The sequence below is a fragment of the Amyelois transitella genome, chromosome Z, assembly GCF_032362555.1.
Source record: "Amyelois transitella isolate CPQ chromosome Z, ilAmyTran1.1, whole genome shotgun sequence".
In the NCBI taxonomy this organism is placed as follows: domain Eukaryota; kingdom Metazoa; phylum Arthropoda; class Insecta; order Lepidoptera; family Pyralidae; genus Amyelois; species Amyelois transitella.
In genome coordinates, this window is record NC_083535.1 from 4,275,990 (window position 1) to 4,297,927 (window position 21,938).

The 21,938-nt window shown below is 34.7% G+C and overlaps 1 protein-coding gene across 4 annotated transcripts; it reads right to left on the minus strand.

Annotated features, from left to right (window-relative positions):
* Positions 1–105: 105 nt before the first annotated feature.
* On the minus strand, positions 106–21,136 carry LOC106130583 (F-box/WD repeat-containing protein 7). Of its 4 annotated transcripts, none has more exons than XM_013329463.2 (12): positions 20,979–21,136; positions 16,282–16,320; positions 15,460–16,176; positions 14,968–15,054; positions 14,497–14,544; positions 12,490–12,644; positions 11,367–11,582; positions 10,741–11,029; positions 10,037–10,218; positions 7,439–7,664; positions 6,469–6,679; positions 106–6,219 (listed from the first exon to the last, which is right to left on the minus strand). In XM_013329463.2, the coding sequence occupies exons 3-12, from the start codon at positions 16,156–16,158 to the stop codon at positions 5,933–5,935; spliced, it is 2,400 nt and encodes a 799-aa protein (XP_013184917.1). In that variant the 5' UTR covers positions 16,159–16,176; positions 16,282–16,320; positions 20,979–21,136; the 3' UTR covers positions 106–5,932. The 4 variants fall into 4 exon arrangements, with proteins under 4 accessions (XP_013184917.1, XP_013184919.1, XP_013184920.1 ...); XM_013329465.2 differs by lacking the exon at positions 20,979–21,136 and adding an exon at positions 20,319–20,450; XM_013329466.2 differs by lacking the exon at positions 20,979–21,136 and adding an exon at positions 20,274–20,447.
* Between the last annotated feature and the right edge of the window lie 802 nt (positions 21,137–21,938).

Below are 21,938 nucleotides of genomic sequence, written 5' to 3' on the forward strand. Positions count from 1 at the left end.
TACTTATAAGATAGAGAAGGAAACAAAAGAAGGTTATCATCGAAAATAAAATAAATAATACGGTAAAATATCAATATACTACTGTAAAAGAAAAACAAATTAAAATGAAAACAACTGAATTTATTTATCAATAATAATACATTAAGCAAATTAAGAGAATGCCTATAAAGTGAAAAATAATAACAAAAAGAACGATCATATGCTGCACGGCTTCACGGCCGTTAATTTTATTACGATCGTATTATCAGTTGTTATGGCCCCTTTACACTGAGTATACGATTAATAAGAGAAGAAGAAGAAGAAGATAAAGAAGAAGAAGAAGATAAAGAAGAAGAAGAAGAAGAATAATAAGAGAAAACTGCTTCTTGACTACAACTCGTGTAAAAGAGCATGTTATGAGTACTAAGTAATTTGTTCTTTAGTCAACTACAAGAAAAGAAGAATCTGAATCAACCTGATTTATTGATTATCCAAATATTTCTATAACTACGGCCCACGGGGTATTGTTATATCATTCACATATCCTATGATGGACTAAGTCCGATACAGTTAAGGAGCGTGTATTAAAATGGAGTTCACAAAATCTACAAGTGTTCAGATACGTTTTTGTATACATCAAATGTGGAGTACAGTTATTTAAAGCTTCTGATTAATGTGCTTATAAAGTAATTTATAATGATTATCAAGGAAAATAAAAACATCATTACACAATACACATGTTACAACGCGTATTTGCGTTAAATACAATGAGATTTCTTTGAATATAATAACGACTTTACATTTTCTTGTCACAAATATTACAAGTTGCATCCCTGTTTCGATAAAAATATGGGAATGATGGAAATAATTTTAAGCCAATTGCCATACAAAACAGTTTCTTTGTCGTTACATCGAAGATATTGAAATTGTTTTCTACACTGATAAATTGAATATCCTCTACACAATATTTATCAAGGATATCGGTAAAAATACATTATATATATTGTCGCGCCTAATATAATTAGGTAGTTTATATGTTAAAATATTGCGAATCACCGGCGATTTACTAAACGCCAAAATTACTAAAGTACGACTTGATATATACGACAGTATAACTGTTCTCTATAATATAAATCACGCTACATTTTTATATTAACTGACCAGACCTATTATAGGTAATGTCAAAACGGTGGGCCCACCAAAAGAATCTGTCGATGTCATTACTACACCAACTTCAATTGCTAATGGTCGTCTTTTCTTATAAACCTAATATACATAGCCTGCTAAACTACAAAAGTATTGTTGCTATTGTAGAAAACCACAAAGGTGGGCCTATCGCCTAACAAAACCCCAAACGGGCAAAAATCTGAAATACATGTTACAATCGCCATTATACAGACATTTATGATATACGGTTATACGGATTATACAGCGAAAATGGCAAATCAGTTGCTAATGTATAATATTGGACTTAGAATTATTTATAGTCATTAAGATTGAATGTTGTTTTGAAGCGCTTAGGCTGGCTTTTTACCAAAGACGCGGGCGCGCGCTAAACGCGGGTATGCGAAATGTTCGCAAGTAGAGTCTGTAATGTTCGCTAGTTACCTTACATCGAAAATAAGTCAAGCGCATAAAAAACTTGAAGTTGTCACTATAAGAATCAGTCATTGGATGGATTGTAAAACTTACTTCCTCTATTTGGTTACTATTTTTGTATTGTTCGGAGCACGTAACCATACATTACATTTTTTTTAATATAAATAGGTATATCGAAAATAGGCTAGTTGTTTCGGCCAAAAGCCCTAATAGTAAAGAATATTATAAAGATTGATTCATCACACATCGCACGACTTTGGTGGAAAGCCACATACATCTTTCGCAAACTATACCGACTCCCGATATCAAACCGTTCTCTACGGTACAATTTAATTTATACATAGGTATCTCAAATTTTGTTCTTTTGAAACCTCCATAAGTTTCTATAAGTACTTTTGTCGAATCGATATCGTTGTGAAAGATTTTCAGGCGCATATCCGACCATCAAGGCCAATTGATTGCGGAGTATAATTCAAAAAGGGTTACCTATACATGCAATTAATAAAATAAATGGAAATACAATAATGCTGTGTACTCTTTTATTCATTTTAACAACCATATCCAAATTGATTATCATAATATCAGATTCCTAAAAGGCATACGGACCTAACGTTCGAATACAATGTTAATGGGAAGTCAAGTATATTAATTTCTTATCCTGATTTCTTTGGAATTAAGTATTTATAACTTCTGTAATACATTTATTTTTTCACCTCTTCCCTTAAACATGGTCGCGAAAGTGTACCAAAGAGTACGTTACTAAATCCACAATCAATTCGCCTACAAATTCAAAGTGAAACTAGTATCTATACACTAAAACTAAATTAAACATAACTAATTGGAACATCTTAACAGAGATTTCTGAACGGATCAAAGGCATTGGCTAGTAATGGTGGTCGGTACATACTTAATACAATATTACACTATACCTATGCTTCAGTCTTTTTAATTTATTTATTACAGCCATCATAGAAGAGATGCGTACAGACGCCCTTCAATGACATTATACATATTTATATATACAACAAATGTTCAAACTTAGTATAACAATGTTGCCAGTCCGTTGCGAATGTACAAAATCATGATTTCAAAGAGACATGGGTTATTATAATCAAATAAATTAGTTCTACATTATAAAAGGGAAGTATTAGTAAACAACAATCTGGCAACATTTTGAAACGTTGATAAATAGCCAAAAACTAATTTATAAAAAAAAAGTTTTATGCTACGAGCTTTTATCAAAGATTCGTATCTTAATTCGGTATTATTACGAGTTTGACATGTAATACATAAAAAATAGAGTTACAATTATCTTAACTGACTTATGACGATAGGGACAATGCTGGCCTTTTACGAAAATTGGACAAGTTTACAAGTAACACTTAAACAAACTAATTCGTGGTTGATGCTCTTCACAGTGGCAGTGAATTCATAGTTTTAACAATTTTTATTTAATATACAGCTCTATTTAACATACTTCGACATCTTGAGTATTGTCTATGGGGAAAGAACGCCCATTATATTTGGGTTACAATGAAACGGAGAAGCCGTTGACAAAAACGCCGGTATTAAATATAACAGTTGTTGTTTTACTTGAATTACTGCCACTTTGCACAACCACAACTTAAGAGTAAAAAAAAATATAGTAGTTAATAATGACAAGAAATAAAATGTGAACAATGAAAAAATAAACATAAAGGTAGTAAACAAGATAAGTTGGCCGAAATGGACATAAGAATAGATATTGTTAGCTTACAGCGAATGTATTGTAATATTATACATATATATATGCGATTAAAATTCGATTATAATTGTAAGAGGTCTTATTCTATGACGGATAAAGAGATAATTATACAACTATTAATAAAATGGAGTAGGTACAAGTTATTTCGATTTCCTATGAGTAATTGCGGAGTTATTTCATGAGATATTAAAGTTTAACGCGGACTAGTAAGAAATGAGAAACATGGATTCAAGCGACCGAGTTGCTCTTAATTACATATCTGCGATTAATAATATATTCAATTCACAGTAAAACATTTATCGTGTATTCATAGTTATTAAATGGCTATAATGAATTTGGAGTAGGTAAGTATATTATATGGTGTTAACATCTAAGTTATCTTCTCTTTGAGAGAGAATTTAGTTCGAATATTGTGTGTACACATTATTATGTATTTAAATGTAATCGTTATTCGGTGATACATTTCTGTATTATATTTTAGTCCTGATGTAAAATATTCATTCTCATATTAATTTAATCGCTTTTGAAAATCATCGATACAAATGAGGTTAAAATATATAATAGCATCAATCGAGAAAAAGAAAACAATGACAAGAGAAAACTTAAGTATACATATAGTTATTGTAATCGAAGACAAAAAACAAAAAGAGCAGTAAAATTGAATAAAACAACCGCATAAATATATAAGAAACAACAAAAGTTGTCAAGGCACCTTAACGTAAACTTAAGAGCTAAAAATCCAATTTCTTTATTAATTCTTTGGAATAATGGAGCATGTAACTTACAGAATTTTGGCAATGTGAGTTGGGCCACCATTTGAACCTACAGATGAGTACATTCTACAACTATTTGACATGATATAGTGGAGATCATTCACTTTGGAGCGAATGTAGCAGTGTTTTTATGTGAGTTTTCACATAAAAATACTAAAAAATAATGGGGTTCTTATTAAGTTATTATATATCTAATTTTGGTACTCGAAACTCTTGAGTTCTTTTTTTTTATTAGCTATACACCAATGCTCCAGACAGTTCATTATATCTATTTCAGAATGTTGTCTTTCCCCTATATGATATCCTCCAAAAGAACTGCTACAATTCTACGCCACTGTGAATTATCCGTATGGTGCATCGCAAAAGTAAACATTCGTTTCAGGCACAGGGTTGGTACATTTTATCGGACGTGAAATTGAAGAAGATCTCTCCACTAGAGATATTATTAAATGAGATACCAACGCTAAAAACGTTGAAAACAAAACACAAAATACAGCTTGATCAAACATTATATTTATTGATATAGATTGTTATGTAAAAGTTATTAATCATTCTTGATTTGATTTTGAATTTGATTGATTACAACACGGAAAGATCTTTACTTGATTTATTATATATTAGTGTAAGACTGGCAGAGAATGCCTTGTGGCATTAAGTCCATGTGCATAAAGTTTAATTAAAATAAATTAGTTAATTAACAGTCTTGGAGAATTTACTTCTTCCAGGTCACACAATCTGTGTGTTAGAATGTTCCTTGTGTAGTGTCCGAAACAAAATGCATGCATTTCCGTAGCTCCATTAGTAATAATAACTGACGCGCCAATTTACAGACTTGTAGTAACATACATATGCATTTGTTTCTATGTTGTTTAAGAAGAACATTAATTGGGTCGGTCGAAATCTTATTTTAGATGCTCAAAAAGTGCAGAAAGTCAGCATTCTGCACTCTTGCATAGCATCAGTGCTATACTAAAACACCCACAAGTCTATATAATGACGCCATCGTGAATTAGCCTTTAAGCACATTTGAATATCCTATAGATCTGTACGCGCCTACGTCACTTAAACGTTCCGGTGGGTAGTCTTGAATTAGCCACTGCACTGACAACCTTAATTCCAAAGGCGAAAGACGCGCGAACGAATTTATTCCGTCCAAAAACGTACGTTCACTCGTTATCACTTCAAATTAAAATAATTATGAAGTCCGCAGACGGGGTCATCCATCAAATTGAAGTTAACGCTAGAGTATTCAAAACGTTTTAAAATTATCTGTTCCGTCGCGATATCATTATTCAATTCCATATGATTGTCTACATATCAGCATGACGGTGAGAAAGTTTTAAAACGTTTTAGAATATTCTCATGTTATTTGGTAAGCAGTCCTTTTATCTAGCTAATTCTGGGGTGCCATACGGTTCATCATTAAAACTGACCGAATTGATCAATAGTTCAATATCAAATTAGCTTTCGATATCATCACTAGAAATCACTGTTACAAGCGAGTGGTACGATCAATAAAATCACCCCAGAAGATGTCTGTCAATCATTCAATCTAAAGCATATAAAGTATTTATCGAAGCAAAACTAATGACATTGGTTCCATAAACACAAATTCCTACTTCAATTTCTTCGAGTACTTACCGAACCGCAGGAAAACCGAAAATATTGCGAAAACGACCACAACAACAACGAAAACTGTCAAACAGAAGTCCAAGAAACACCATAACCCTTCTGTGATACGTCCGCGAGTCTCGCGCCTCCGGAATAGGTGGCCTTAGCAGTGCCACGGCGCGTAAAGGTTGGCGTAGCGACGCAAGAGGCGCCGATTTAGTCTATGCTATTCGTCACATTTCCTGCAAGCGCCTGGCACGTCGAAATCGAGGACGAGCAGTTTGGTCTCTTCGGTGCCGTTGCGGGAGCCGACGGCGCAGATGAGCTTGGTGGCGGAAGCGCGGATCCGCCATACTACGCCGCCGGACCCGCCCGAGCTCAGTTCGACGAGGTTTCGGATAAACTCGCCAGTGCGAAGGTCCCACAGTTTGACGGTGCCGTCGTCGGACGAGGTAATCACGAAGCGGTTGCTCGATTGCAGGCAGGTCACCGCCGATTGGTGCTTGTTGGGACCTGCAGTGGGAAAGTCAGAAATAATAAAAGATGCGTGTGTTACAAATGGATTGTATCAAAAATTCGTTCGTGACATAGAAATACTCGCGGTGTGATTGGTTGATTGAGAAACGAAAAATTTACCAGTAAAGCACAATAAGAATCTCCAGAGTATGGGATGCCCAGAGACCTACTGTGCTTCATACAAACACACTACCAGCTGCTCTACGAAGGCCGTTAAAGCCTTAAAGAAATACATAATTAACTTACCGGACAGGGTATGAAGGCAGTGCCCTGTGGTAATATCCCACACTTTGACCGTGGAGTCAGCGTTGCCAGAAACCAGGATGTTAGAGTGCAATTCCATGCCGGAGGTGAGGGACTGATGACCAGTCAACATATGCTTCAGTTGCCCAGACTCAACGTCCCAAACGCGGATAGATGTGTCCAGGGAGCCGCTCACTACGTGTACGCCATCGAACTGGGTGAAAATAAATATATATGAAGTATTTATTTCTTTTTATTAATACAAGAGAAATAACTGTGAAAGTGAAGGAAGAGAAATGGTGAAAGGGACAGTATGTATTTATAATGTATTTTGTATGTATTTTATGTTTCTTGTATGTATTTGTGTATTTTGTTTGTAATGTATGAATTTTGCAGTATGCAGGTGCACTTTATCGCACCAACAACTTAAACTTTTTCTATTTGTTCAGCTGGTAGACTGATAGAGAATGCCAAACTGCATTAAGTCCGTCCCTTATACATTTTTTTTGCAATAAAGTATTAAATAAATAAATAAACAGGTTAATAAATAACACAAAGATGATAAGATGCTTTTCATTATTTTAAAATTATGGACGTTTAGGATGAACTACAACCTTAGCAAGTTTATTAAAAACAAAAAAGTTACAAAAGTAAACAAAGATGTTTATGACGTAACATTATAGTAAATACTATCAGATTGTATGTAATAGTACGCCTGGTATATTAACCGGTGCTTGTATGTCTAGCGATCGCACGGCACCTAAACACACCACTCTTTTTATTCAACAACTTACGAAAACTTAACAAGGTAAAAGCTTAACTTGGGATTCTTGTTTTAAAAGGTTTTTTTTTTCTAGCAACCTGACACTATCACAATTCCATCATCCAACGACGCAGACGCAACAAAGCGTGACCTTTTAAGTCTGTTAACTTGGGCTAAACATTTGAACGTATATATTATAACAGAACTAACCTGCAAGCTATACACCCTGTTGGTATGTCCCGCCAGTGTGTGAAGGCACTCCCCAGTGTCGGGATTCCACACTTTTACGAAGTAATCGTACGCGCCTGAGACGACGACTTTTCCGTCGTATTGTACGCACCGCACGGCCGCAAGATGGCCGACCAGCACGCGTACGCAGCGGCCCTCGGAGACGGACCAGACGCGTAGGGTTGCGTCACGTGACCCGGACACGACCCTGGAATGAAAAAGATGTTTGAGATGAAGATCAATTTACATTATCCAGATTAAATAAGTGAGAGTAGAGGTTTGAGATAGAAAACATTTATGAAATGAGATTAAAAATTAATAACCAACCAACCACTAATCAGAATCATAATATGTTAGACACAATGGAAATCTCAGTTATAAAACTCTCAAATTATTTCAACCAATGGACGTTCACTGCTGAACATAGGCTCCTTCAATGACTTCCACCTCGCTCTGTTGGAGGCGGCCTGCATCCAATGATTCCCAGCGGACTGCACCAGATCACCGGTCTTTACGTAACGTACGTAGGAAGACGTTATGGTGACTGATGAACAATCCATTGAGGTGACACTGACCAATACTATATCCTTCTATGGTCCTATATTTTTCTGAATTATAACACGCTTGCATTTTGTTTTCACAACCAGGTGCAAGGTTAGTGGTTCAACTTAGGTATATTTCGTATTAATTAGGTATAAAGTAATCACTTAATTTGATAATACTAAATTTGATTAAAAAGACTGGTAACAGTAATTCTTTGGAAAGTGTAAGTACTGCTTATTGTATTTCCTGATAATGCGGGTTATATATCAATATATATTATACTAAATTCGCAAATAAGAAAGACGATCGCAATAATAACATATAACAAAGCAACAAGAGCACAAGAAAAAACATAATTCGTCTGTAGCTCAATCGCATTGCATATCACAAACTTAATAAATAATAGGTCAAACACACACGCCATTACTTAAAATTATCATACCTCGTCTTTACAATATTAGCAAGAAAAATGTTAAAGGTGATAGTTTAAATTAAAAATTAAACCAAAGCCATGTTATCAACATAGACGTGTATGTAAATTCCATATTTACAAAGATTTATATGTCAAGGGGCAGCCTATGATAATATTCATACATAAAACCACGCCTCTTTCCCGGAGGGGCAGGCAGACTACATCTATGAACATAATAGAATTATTTATTAAACTTCTTGCCCGCCTTCTCCCTGGAGAAGACCAAGATCAAAATCCTAGGATTATGTCAACAGGTGATATTGGTAACAAATTAAGTATGTAAAGGTTTTGTCACGATATTTTCTCTCTTGTTACCAATGTAGGAAATTAAAAAAAAGATTCGTACGCAGGCAGTTCAAACCCGATAACCTCTCGCTTACAACTCCTGTCTACTAAAGCACTGGTCGAATATTTGTCATTAACGTACAATAAAAATGATAAGAACAAAATATAATTCGCGGTGCGATACAAAAATAGCATATTTACACACATTGTCGTTTGTGTCTTTCAAACAACGCTCCAAATTGTCAAATTGAAAAAAGAATATCACAACTTTTCCTTAAAATGTCGTGGGATGCGACTGAAGGGTAAATAAAGGGCACTTAATTACACACAAAAATATCACATGTCACAATATAATATTACAAAATTCTATACGAATAATAGACACATCGCATACGCCATTGTTTACCAGTCGCATCTTCTACAGTCACTATCACCCTCTTGTTTTTTGTTCCCGATTGAGTTTACGTTACAGAGTGACTCTCGTTATAACTTTATTACAAAGTATTACTATCTAACATTAAACTTATTGGATTTTGATACTGATTATTCAATGTGCCTGAATGTGTTAATTTTCGTCCTGATGTTATCAAAGACGCAAGCTTAATACTTACTTATTAAATAAAATACTATCCATATTCTTAATAATATTATAAACAAAAGATTGTTTTGTTTGTGACGATTATAGATTGATTTTGATGACAATTGACGCAGAGTATAAGACTTTTATTATTCCTGGAAATCCTCACGTAACCGAAGCCGCAAGCGACAGCATAGTACAAAACCAATCCCAATCCGTGGTACATCACATTCATTCACCTGGGTGGTACCAAGGGCATTTATATATATAGTATAGTATAGTATATAGTATATATAGTATAGTATATAGTATATAGTATATATAGTATACTATACATATAGTTCACCTCTTCTCTCTCTCCCCTCCTCTTCAATAATTGGGTGTACCAGATTTTAAATTAAAATTTAATCAGCCATTACCTTATAGCTTTGGTTCCGTGTCCATTCAAGGTATGTGATTTACTTAGGTATTTTTGTTTATAATATTTATAACATATATAAGTAGGTATATTGACAATAGAATAGACCACCAGTTACTTCAGCGTCTCCTGCATCTTTTCTCTGGGGGCGACACCGCGCCATATAATTCACAATACAAAGGTTTTAGTGATAATAATCGCCTTTAGCTGCAATGTTTTTAAAGTACATGTGAATTTGCTGTAATTTAATGTGGTGCAATAAAGAATTATTGTATTGTATTATACCTGTCTTGATGCAAATGCATGCAGCGAACAGTCGACGTGTGGCCGGCGAGAACTTTGAGACACTGTCCGCTCTTTGCGTTCCACACGCGAAGTGTGCGGTCCGTGGAGCCGCTGATCACGAGGTCGCCAACCATTTGGGACGACCAAACGCCGCCTGAATGACCCACCAGGGTACGGAGGCACTGTGGGAGAAAGGCCAATTTGATAAGAGTTAACAATGTATTGTATTGGTACAGACGTAGACAACTCATTGAGAATATTATACTTTGTAGAAAGAACCAGCCTTTAGTCTTGAGAACGCTATGTTCAGCTCGATGGATTTATTATGGATAGTGACAGGTTGCTAGATGATGATTAATCATTTAAATGAAAAATTCCAATTTATGAACCTCTCCCTAAATTGACTTTTACAAACTGCACAGAAAAATATAGATATCCTTTTCTTCACTCTTTTCTTAATCTTCTCGTTGTTTTGAAGCTGCTTGTTGAAATGGATGTTGGTATGCGCTTTGGTTCTCTAGTAGGTATAAAAAGGTTTCTTTACTTTTATTTAGTTATCACTTATTGTGAGATTATCAATTGTATGTATATCTCTTTTTTCAGACGTTACTATGTAGATACATAGTTTTCCATAAATTATTACCAAACTGTCTTGAATAAAGAAATAAGTTCTCTATGAGGTACTGTCGTATGTGAAAACTAACCTTGCCGGTGACAGCCGACCAGACTTTCAGCGTCGTATCATCACTGCCGCTGAGAATCCGGTTGCCGTAGAACTGAAGGCAGGTGATCACGTGGTCATCGTGGCCTCTCATTATGATCGGGTTGTTGACCGGCTTGTGGAGCCAGTTGTTCTCTATGAGGTACTGCCGCATGTACGCGGCCTTCCATGGTGACGCGCAGCGGGGAAGGGAACGGGGCATCTTCTTCAAAGTAGTGATGCCGATCCGACGGCATTGCTCTTTCCATAGTAAGTTGTCGTCCGCTAAGAATCTGTAGTAAGGAAAAAATGTTTTTCTTTTTTTGTAAACTTTAAACTTTCAGATGTACAGTGCTAGAGGCGGACTTAATGCTAGAAGCATTATAAGTAGTAAACTAAATAATATAATAATAGAAACCGTCAAAATTAATACGTATACTACTATTTAATTGTTGGATACAGGGTAAAATCTACCTATCATCAAAGGTTCAATTTTATCTGTTTATAGTTTAAAAGAAGAAAATTGACAACCAAAAATCCAAATAGAACTGAAACTTAAAATGTTTCACGATCATTGAACAAACTCAAATAAATGGAAGCAAAAAGAAAATACATAATAAATGCACTTACCTCCAGTACTGGCAAGTCTGGGCGGCCCTAAGCAAATCTTTAGGTTGCAGATAGCCCAACACAGTCAATGCCAATTCCTTCGGCAGTAGAGAAATGAAATCCCTTTGGAATAGAGGTTCTATGGATTTCATCATGTACCGCACATGACTGTTACCGCAGCGGCTGATCAACGCGTCTATAGCTTGGAACTTCTCGTTGTTGGTCCAAGATTGGAATCTGGGGATGTTCAAAACGTTTTTGTAAAGAAAAATGGCTTGATTCCGGTCATAGTGTTGTTTTGATTGTATGTTTTTTTTTTTTGGAATATTGAATAATAAAGTATATAATATATTTAAATTTATGAATTGGCAAATTAAATTAATTTTATTTCAGAAGAATGATCTTAAGTATTTTTCGCATAATAAGACTTGCATGCAAACCATTAGAAATTGCAAAAAATGAAAGACAGATATATTGTACTAGTATTATAAATACGAAAGTCACGCAAAATTTATGGGACGGATTTTGATGAAATTAAGTATAACGGGAAGAACATAACTTCCAATAACAAATACTTTTTATCCCGAATTCCCACGGGAGCGAAACAAAGGGTGCAAGTAGTTTTGATATAAATTTATTGCAATCATTTTATTCTATTTAACTGCCTTTGCTTCTACTCGTTTGGACAAATTACATAAACAATTTGTCCATCTATTTAATCAACAAAGTGCTTGTGACTTTGACTTTCACAAAGTGATGCGAAGGCAATCAACTGTACCTATTCGTTGACTGCACAATCATGCATGGAGTCTTCATGACTTGATAATGATTAAAAAACGCCTGGCGCAAGTGAACAAATTACAATAAATGTAGATTGGCTCAATAACAACTATATTATTAGGCTTTATAACAAGGATATATAACTGATTGAATGTGAAAAAAAAAAAACACTGTTTCAGACTTTGAAACATGACCTTGAAATGTTCCGTACCGGCCCGATTCTCTTTCTAAAGGCTCGAGCACCCAAAGCAGGTTTGATAGCGGACCCGCATTAAGTTGCAATACAAGAAACTCATTAAGTAGCCAATCTAAGACATTACACTTAAAGCTAAAATAAATTATTTTTTATCAACAATACACTTACTTGTTAAGCCACTGCTTAATCTCGGGCGGTCCTTGGACGTTGGCGTTGTTGAGAGCTAAATTCCAGCCGCTATCCTGAGAGTTGGAAGACGAAGGCCCTTCGGGACAGAATTTCTTGGCGCTCTGTGGCGGCGGTGGCTCATAGCGTCTCTTTCTCTGTAAAAAAAAAATAAACCGTTAAGATTTAAGGTGAGATTTAAGACGGGCAAAGTCCCGGTGAACAGCATATAGCCATAATACAATGAAACTGACTTTGGGGGCAGCTGATTCTGTATAATGACATCATTTATTAAAAGTTCCAGCCTTATAAAAAATTATACAAACAAATAAAGAAACAACCTCCTCTGGACTAACATAAATGGCCAGCTATTGAAACTAGATGGTAACTCAAAACTTCAGTAAGAACTCTTTAGTCAGAGGACCATAAACAAATAACCGAAGAAACATCGAGATTTATACCCGATCTGGCGCATATAGAAGAGGCCAGACTTAGCATATCAAACGCCCAGATACAAGCATTAGGTTTTCAAATGATCAGTATATGAGATGGCGAACAACGGGTGATCCATGACTATGGATTTATTTATCTGCTCATATCTAACGAAGTGAAGGAGACTAGTGTGAAACATTGCACGTTAACCATAAATCAATTCATGATTTTAAATCTAAATCGGTATGTTCATTTTATCATCCTATTGACTATTGAACAGGTATATTTATAGCTAACACCATTTGTCAGCCGCAATAGCTTTTTTGCTGCGGTATCTGCAGCTTTGGACTAATAGGACGCCCACAAAGTATAGCTATAGCTAAACCCACGCCCTCTTTAAATATTATTAAACTATTAATTGACCAAATTCGAAATCATGTATGTATAATAATGAAACTAAGGAGTAGTCATATAAACCTAAAAACATAATAAGGTATATATTTTTTAAAGAAATTGGTGTCTTATATTGGTATCAAGGTAACGTCTAAAAAACAGAACAATTTTGACGTAATAAAGTGACGTAATAAAACAGAACAATTTTTTTTCAAATCGGACCCTTAGAAAGGGAATAATAGTGACTTTTAGCCGAGTGACACGCTATAGAAATGAAGGTAATCGTCTTCACGGTCATAAATCTTGCGCCGGCGCGGGAACAGAGTCCTGGCCTAACAGCTGTTGATAAAAAAAAGTGAGCATCTGACGCGCTTCACCACTAGTTCACAAGGCATCTAGTTTCTCTTGAATTTTATACTGTCTCATCAGTACGTGTTCACATTTGCGCATTCAGTTATTTTTGTTGTCTGCCTTTATAGAGTAAGCACGTAATATTTTTTTTTATACATAAACAAAGAAATGTTTGTATGCTGGACAAATAACATAAAATTGAGCTCGCCCCAAAGTGAAGTAAATAGCGTTACCTTATGTTATATGTTTTTGTTTTTGCTGCTTACAAAGTAGAGATAGAAGGGGTTTCTTGTCAGATTTTCCGTCATATAAAATGCAACATACTTACTAGCCAAAGTAACTATTCACATTACATACGATTACAAATATGAAATTTATTGAATTATTGATTCAAATTTTAGATTACATTTAGAAGGTAACCAGTAGTGGAATTTTAAGTGCCGATCATTCTTTTAATAATAAATGGACTTTAAATCAGTCACCAAAACATATAAACACCTGTTAAATGATAGTTTACCAGACAAGAATATAAAGCGAAGGGCAAGAATAATTGAAAATTTAGGAATTGTAACTTTTTTACAAAATAAAATAAAATTTCAACTACAATTATTACTTATTGATTACATTTAAAAAAAATAATGGAATTGAAGTATTACCTAGTTTATTCTAGCAAATGGATCCACTACTAAATAAGCTCAAAGCATCTTTTTCCAAAATCGGGTAACATAAGCGTAAGCAAACCATATGTAAGCTTAACAGATAAATTATTTATGTAGATTGTATAGAAATGTTTAGTTTTTAATAATTCTGAACAAATACATAAAAGATACTTACCCATAACCTTTCTGGCTCCGGTTCAGGTTCATCGTCGTCATCATCGTCCTGTGAATAATTAGTAATTAATTATCAAACAAAAATTACTTTCATACAATACACATGCATACTGCACACATGCCTTAAATCTCGAGTAGCTTTGCAAATAAAATAAGGCATACAATTTAATAATTAGAACACTTGATGAGTTATCTATTTGCAAACTAGACTTTGATTTTATGACGCGTAGCTCCTTGTTGTATTCCTGACGTTGTTCTGTGACTTTATGTGAAAACACTAAAATAGGTCGAATTCAAAGAAATCAGAATATTATACACAATAGCAATAGGTACTATATTGTTCTTGAAACTCTATGACTAAAGCTGTCGAAACGATGAAAACACAAGGCCTAAAATAGCGTCACAACTATCACTACAGCCACATCTGTCGCCTTTTATTTTTCCGAAGTCTATGGTAGAATCATTTTCTTACCTCATGAGAAGACAGGCAAGTGCACCAAGCTTCTTCATTGCCATCGTCTTCAGAATCATCATCTGCCTCGCAGTACCCCATATACGCCTGTGACAAAACGAACACTTGGAATGTTACGAGTAAAATTTTGCTAGAAGTTGAGATTTCAGTCCACGTCATGTTTAGGTATTATAAGTTAAGAATAATTATATATAACTAATGCAAACAAAGTTTATAACGACTACCAAACTAATAAGGTACCTACTGGAGTATGCTAACACAACTTTTCAGTTAAACTTTCCCAATTATCCCATTTTGCTCTGCTGAGCATGAAACTTGGTCGAGATTATCCTACTGGGAAAACTTATTATATGAAATTTGAAATGTTAAAATTTGTTATAAGTGTAAGAACATATATAGTGTTAACAGTAACAGGAAATATCATCATTTATGTCACCATTACGTGTTATTGAGAAATAATAATAATAAAGTTTAATAAATAAGTCAACTCACAGATGGTTTGGAACTGCCTGGTTCGTTTTTGCTGCTATCATCCAACCCAAGCAGCTTCTCAGCATTCGACGTAGAAGGTACCGTAAAGTCCTTAGTGCTGTCAGAGCCTGAACTCCCAATACTAGAAGCATTCGAACTGGTTCTACCAGAGGGCCCGCCTCTACCTTCACAACCTTCTGCTTCATTCTCCAATAGATCAGGTTCTGCTTTATACATCTTACCCTTAGGAAAGTCCTTCTTCTCCTCAGGGTTGCTATTCAACAATTTCTGCATAAAATCTTCCTTCTGCGGCTCTTCTACGTACGGTTTTCTTGAATGAATCATGTTCTTAATTGTAGTATTGCTATCTTCACAAATCAAGGATTTGCTGCACCCAGGAAGGCTATAATCGCTGGGTAGGTGTGATATGGTCTCCGAACTGGATGCTAGGCTCGAATTAGCACTGGACAGTGACCCAGAGTAACGCTGATTGGCAGCGATTTTGGAGTCAACAAACATTCCTGTTACATGTTTGATTATCCTATTCTCTTCTTCAAAATCTGCCCTTTCCAGGTCATCTATTTGATGGCCATTGTCCTGCGTGCTAGACTTCTTATCTAAGCATTCAATATCAGTCTTATCCTCTGAATTGCTTTCGAGAGGGACATTATTCGTCCCTTCATATATGTCACACTTGGAATGTGAACATGATGGATCCATCCTAAGGTGTTATTTGAACTGAAAAAAAAAACAAATATATTAAACAAATATAATATGAAGAAACATGTTAGAAATCATGAGGTCAGGAATTAAAGACACCATTATGCATTTATTTCTACTTACACTTTTTGTAGTAAATTTATTGCGGCATTAGCAGGTTAACTAAAACAATTAAAATATTTATTAACTATTAGAAACCACAACGTGAAACTTATCATGGATGTAATAGGAAGACGTTATTGTCATGGTTATTATTTTTTCAAATTATTCAGGAGTTGCATGAAGAGTTATGTATGTGAACAAAGCTAAAGAAATATTCAGAGATAAGCTGAACCTACCCCTCCGGGAAAAGGCGTGATTCTATTTATGTATGTATTCAAGACCAATTTCAATTATTTGAACGCTAGATATTCAAAACAATGTTTGATATCAACAAGAAACATGTTTACACAACATATTAAAATATCATATATAAAGCATTTATTTTCATGACTGTAATTTACTTAATATTACATCATAAGAAGATAACCAACAAATCAGAATGGTTTATTCGAAATAATAACTGAGGATTATGATGATTATGAGGACTATGGTCTGAGGGGATATAGGGAAATAAAAAAAAGAACCAACTTAATACGTATGTTTTATTATTAGGTATTAAACTGTACGATCGCGTTCATATCTGCAGTCATAGTTTTAAAATTCTTACGGGTTAAAATAGCGTGCACTGTGGTTCCACTAGATACACACACACATGCATATTTAAAAAGAATAAATATTCCAACTGAATACGGTCTTTAATACCAATGATTACTAAGTAAAACAGTTTATTATTCTATGACATATAACAAAAGAGAAAGAGACGGTAATCAACGATGGCCGAACTGGGCCCGATAATTGTCGATCGAGATATCGTCGGTCTCTCATTATTTGCATAAGATTTGCCTATAGAGGGAAGCCTGCGACTGCCAGACTTATATCATTTCAATGAGGTTGAAAGTTTGTCTGCACACGACCCTAACATAGGTAGTGGTTCTTTTGAAAGTTATTGGGTAGCAATTTTATTACTTCGTGTGAGCAAGTGAGATCTAAGATATATGAAATAAACTTGCTTGCTCACACTCGCTTGTTCTAGTTACTAGCGTTACTTGGATTCCGAAGTTATTCAAGGATTTTTTTTTTTGTCTATTTTAGTGTTACTGACAATTTTTAATGTTTCAAGGTGCCATTTGAACTAATTAACTGACTGACTAACTAACTAACTGATATCTAAGAATTACAATACCTGTGTCTTCAAACACGGAATTCAGCAAGAAATATTAAACAAGAGGGAGCAAAATAAAACATTCAATAATTAAAATTAGTAAATTTTATTGAAACAGTTTACCTATAGTTTTATTTACATATTGATGATTATATAAAGCTATATGTACATATATAGTATATTACACTAATTGTATCATCCACTTATGACCTGTTATTAAGGTTACAGCTTAATTATTCGTTTTCATAAAGAAAACATATTGAAGCTGTCCTTAAAATACTATCTAAGTAATTAGTACTTATAATATAAATTGGCAGAACCTTTGACGCACTATATGGACTCGATGCACAGGGCAGTTGTCTTGCACAATTGATCACTTGATCCAACAGTTATTACCTGGCTTTTCTTCGCATTACATCGATTCATCCAATAAAATGCTATAACTTTATAAATTAAAAGAAAAAAGAAACTACAATGTTTTTGCAGTACAATCGAGCGAAAAAAGAATATATGAAGGTAATAATGATTTTGTTGTATTCTTTTAAAAGTGTAGGTTCCTGCACCTTCCATGCAAGTATTTATGAAAACTTAAATATAACATAGTACAAACAGCTCTAACAGCACACGAAGTTGAACACATGAGAGAACTGCGCTTGGTTTAGAAATTTCCTGTCGTCCTATTGGAGAATGACAGTCGTACGACTAAGTGTCGAAGCAATGATATGAGATAACGGTGATAAAAAATCAAATTTTTTAAATGTTTTACCTAGCTTTGATTATGTTAGTCGTGTTCCTATTGATACTTATATTTTTTTAAAGGTTTAAAGAGTAAAATTTTAGTCCTATAACTTTATAAAAATCTATGCATCTGGGATTTTTAACTAAACGGCTTGTCTAGTGCCTAATTAAACAAGTCTGATAAGTCTTCTAAACTAAATCTTTCCAATGTCTCTGGATAATTACACAAAGGTCGCTATAATCTGTTTATTTAACGTTATATAACCTGTTGATTGAAATATAAAAATTTAAATAAAAATGTTGTGTTTAACTGTACCTTTCTTATGTTGGAAAGTAGTAAAACAATAGAATCGACTTTATGAGAATACAATTATAAGCGGATCGACGTCATGAGAATGCAAACATGGATGGATCGACGTTGTGCGAAATCGACGTCCAGCTAATACACCTTGTTGGCATATCATCAATCGGATAAATACACCTCACAGTTGGTAACATGGTTTCTTGCAGCACTTGCACATAATGAGCAGCTGTAGCGCGTCCTGCTATCCACACCTGTTTCCCAGGTCCAGCAGCACTCATTCAGCCCCACATATTTACAGATATGTGTCCAGACTCCATATTTGGCACAATATTTTTTTCTTCATACCGAGTTACATTTCTTCGCCATAAATGAAGCCTGCCGTGTTGTGATGAAATAAATGACCTTTTCGTCCGTAAATATCCCTTTTTTCCAGTCAAAATCCAAATACTGCCGAGCAAATTCTAAACATTTTTGCTTATTTATTTCGGATAAATACGGCTTTCTTTCTGGCTGTCTGTGGTGTAGTCCCTCACGGTGCAAACTCGACGAACAGTAACCACTGATGTGTCGAACTGTTCCGCAAATATTTTGGTCAGTATGAAGCCATTATTTTTGTACTGTCCCACCATGGATCTCCGCTGTGTGGAGTATTGCTGTGTTGATTATCGTTGTTATTTGTGTGAATGTGTGAGTGATAGCAGCTGTGCAAGCTATAAAGTTTTGAGAACTATGACTGCAACTATGAACGCGACCGTACATTTACAAATTATGTATTTGAGCCATTGGCAATTATTTTCAACTTAATTTAACTTTTCTAGTGTGTCGTCAGTTTGATTCAAAGTAACATAGCGCCTTAAATCATTTACTGCTGATAATGCCTGTGCGTGTGACATAATCAGAGTTGACTCATCCTCTTGATCATTATCACTTCCAGCCTCTTCTTGTATGTTATTCACATTTTCAATAAGATCTTCAATTGATTGAATTTCGTACGATGCCACATTATCATCAATGGAAGAATATCCACAGAGGTAATATGTGTTTTGGCCATTAGGGTGTATTAAATGGGATGATGGATTGTATTAAGCATTAATGAATATATGAAAATATGTCTCAAATTACAGGGACTGAAGCAAAATGGCGTATTATGCGAGAAAAGGTTTTAAGGTGATCATAATTAACGGTTTCTACTGTAGTAGATTTCAAATAAAAAAGGTAAACAACTTATTGTTATTTGGCAGTATTGTTTTTACAATTAAATTATTTAATCAAGTTAAATAAGTAATATAAACTCTTTCTAAAATTACCAACATTGGAGCATCACCTAAAGTTTAAATCAACTATTGATTTCATAACTACCCCCAATGAGGCTATGGCCTATACATTTATTAGTTATAGATCAAGATCATGTGTTAATAACCATGCAACATGCTGTGATAACGCAGGTAGATTTTACATACTGAGACTCATATTGCCACAGGAGATGAAATGTTGAAATATGCTCATACTAAAAAATATAAAGAAAATATAGTTTGAAGTAATCTATTTTATTAACTAACGCAATTAAATCTATAAATGATTTTATTTGAACCTATAATTATCAAAAAAGGAAAATTCAATGGTACCTACAAAACGTAAGCTTAGTTTGTTGACATTTCTTTTTCATTATTTACTCGAAAGAATTATATTCTCAATTCTAACCTAAAAATAAACTTACATGTATCCAGCAAGTAGCCAGAATATCAGCATCTTTATGACTTTAGAATAGTAAACTTCTATATAACCTTAAAATTATGTATAGCCACTTACACACTAGGGTCACTTGTTGCAATTATTGATTTAATTCCTACTCACAACAAAACACATGCAGCAAGCATTGCACTTAGAAGTGCCAAAGACTGAGTTTACTTTAATATGTCCACCAGTGCACATTCCACAATGTTTTATCTGAAATGGTCCATGTTTCACTTTACACAGAGCCAATGTCATATCCAAGGCCAACCCAATCATATGTTTCAAACTTCCGTTTATGATTAAAAATACACAATTTATAACAACCAATAATGCATTACAAATTACAAACTTGGAACCGATGACATGATCGACAATTTCCTAATAGCAGGAAGTTTAATCACATGTTCTTATTGGAAATCCTCTTTACGTTAAAAAAAAACAACCACTACAAAAGATCCACTAGCGTGAGAATATTTTTTGCAGCGCAAGGATTCACATGCATACCTACTTACAAAAAAAAGCACAGACAATTTTCTCACAATTTTATGGCGAAATTCGTCTGACCTTTGCATAATTGCAACGCAGCTTGACGACTGGGATGGCCCAGCAAATGACCTATTTTAACTAGGACTAGCTCGATGCGCAGAAACGCATTTTGAGCTGAATAGCTCTGCCTGGGACGTTGGAAGGATAGGTAGAAAACATAAAAAGTGGGATGAGTTGAAAACTAATTGCGTACACTTCATTTGAGACTCTGATGACAAGTTTAAAAGTTCTTACCTTAGTTTGTGCTAGACTGATATTAATTATCATTGGTTTTGCTTAGTTTGCTAGTATTACTAACATAATGAAAATTGGATATCAAATAAAAAACTTATAAGCAATGTGCATGCATCACTCTCTCATTGACTTCACTTCACGATGGTTGGTATGGTGTTGCTGTTGTCAGCCATCAAATCAACAATGTTGCCAATATAACAAATATGACATTCGCTAAATTATAAAATAAACCATAGACTAACCATAGATCTATGTGGGCTAACTTCAGTTCCTTTTGTTCTTTCACGTGTTATTGATATAATTATACAATTATCAATATTGGCTATGTCTACCCCGCAAAGAATACAGACGTGACGTATTATTACGATATTGTTCGTATCATTGATGTCCGTCGTCTCCTGAAAGTTCTCGCTCCTTTGCCTTCTTGTTCACGAACTTAGACAAGGCGTATGGCGTACAATTTCTCCTAGGTACTTTTTTAAATTTCAGTTCTCTTTTGTATTGGTGCCGTGTGGTTCCCGGCACCAATACAAAAAAGAATAGGACCACTCCATCTTTTTCTCATGGATGTCGTAAAAGGCGACTAAAGGATAGGTTTACAAACTTGGGATTCTTTTTTAGGCGATGGGCTGGCAACCTGTCACTATTTGAGGTTCAATTCTATCATTAAGCCAAATAGCTGAACTATTGGCTATTGGCTCTGTCTACCCCGCAAAGGATATAGACGTGACCATATGTATGTATTTATGTATGTATTACTCTTTTTTAAATTTCAGCAAATTTCGCAATTTCTTGAATAACCTTGTTTTGAATAAAGTTGACATGTTGAGCAGTTGAGTCATGGAAGATAGAGCGATTAGCATCATAATAGGACATGTGACAAGGTTATGACCCAAGAGTCTTATAAACAGGCAGTAAAATACGGACGGACCCTAGCGTGGGTGTATTTTGCTGCCGGCT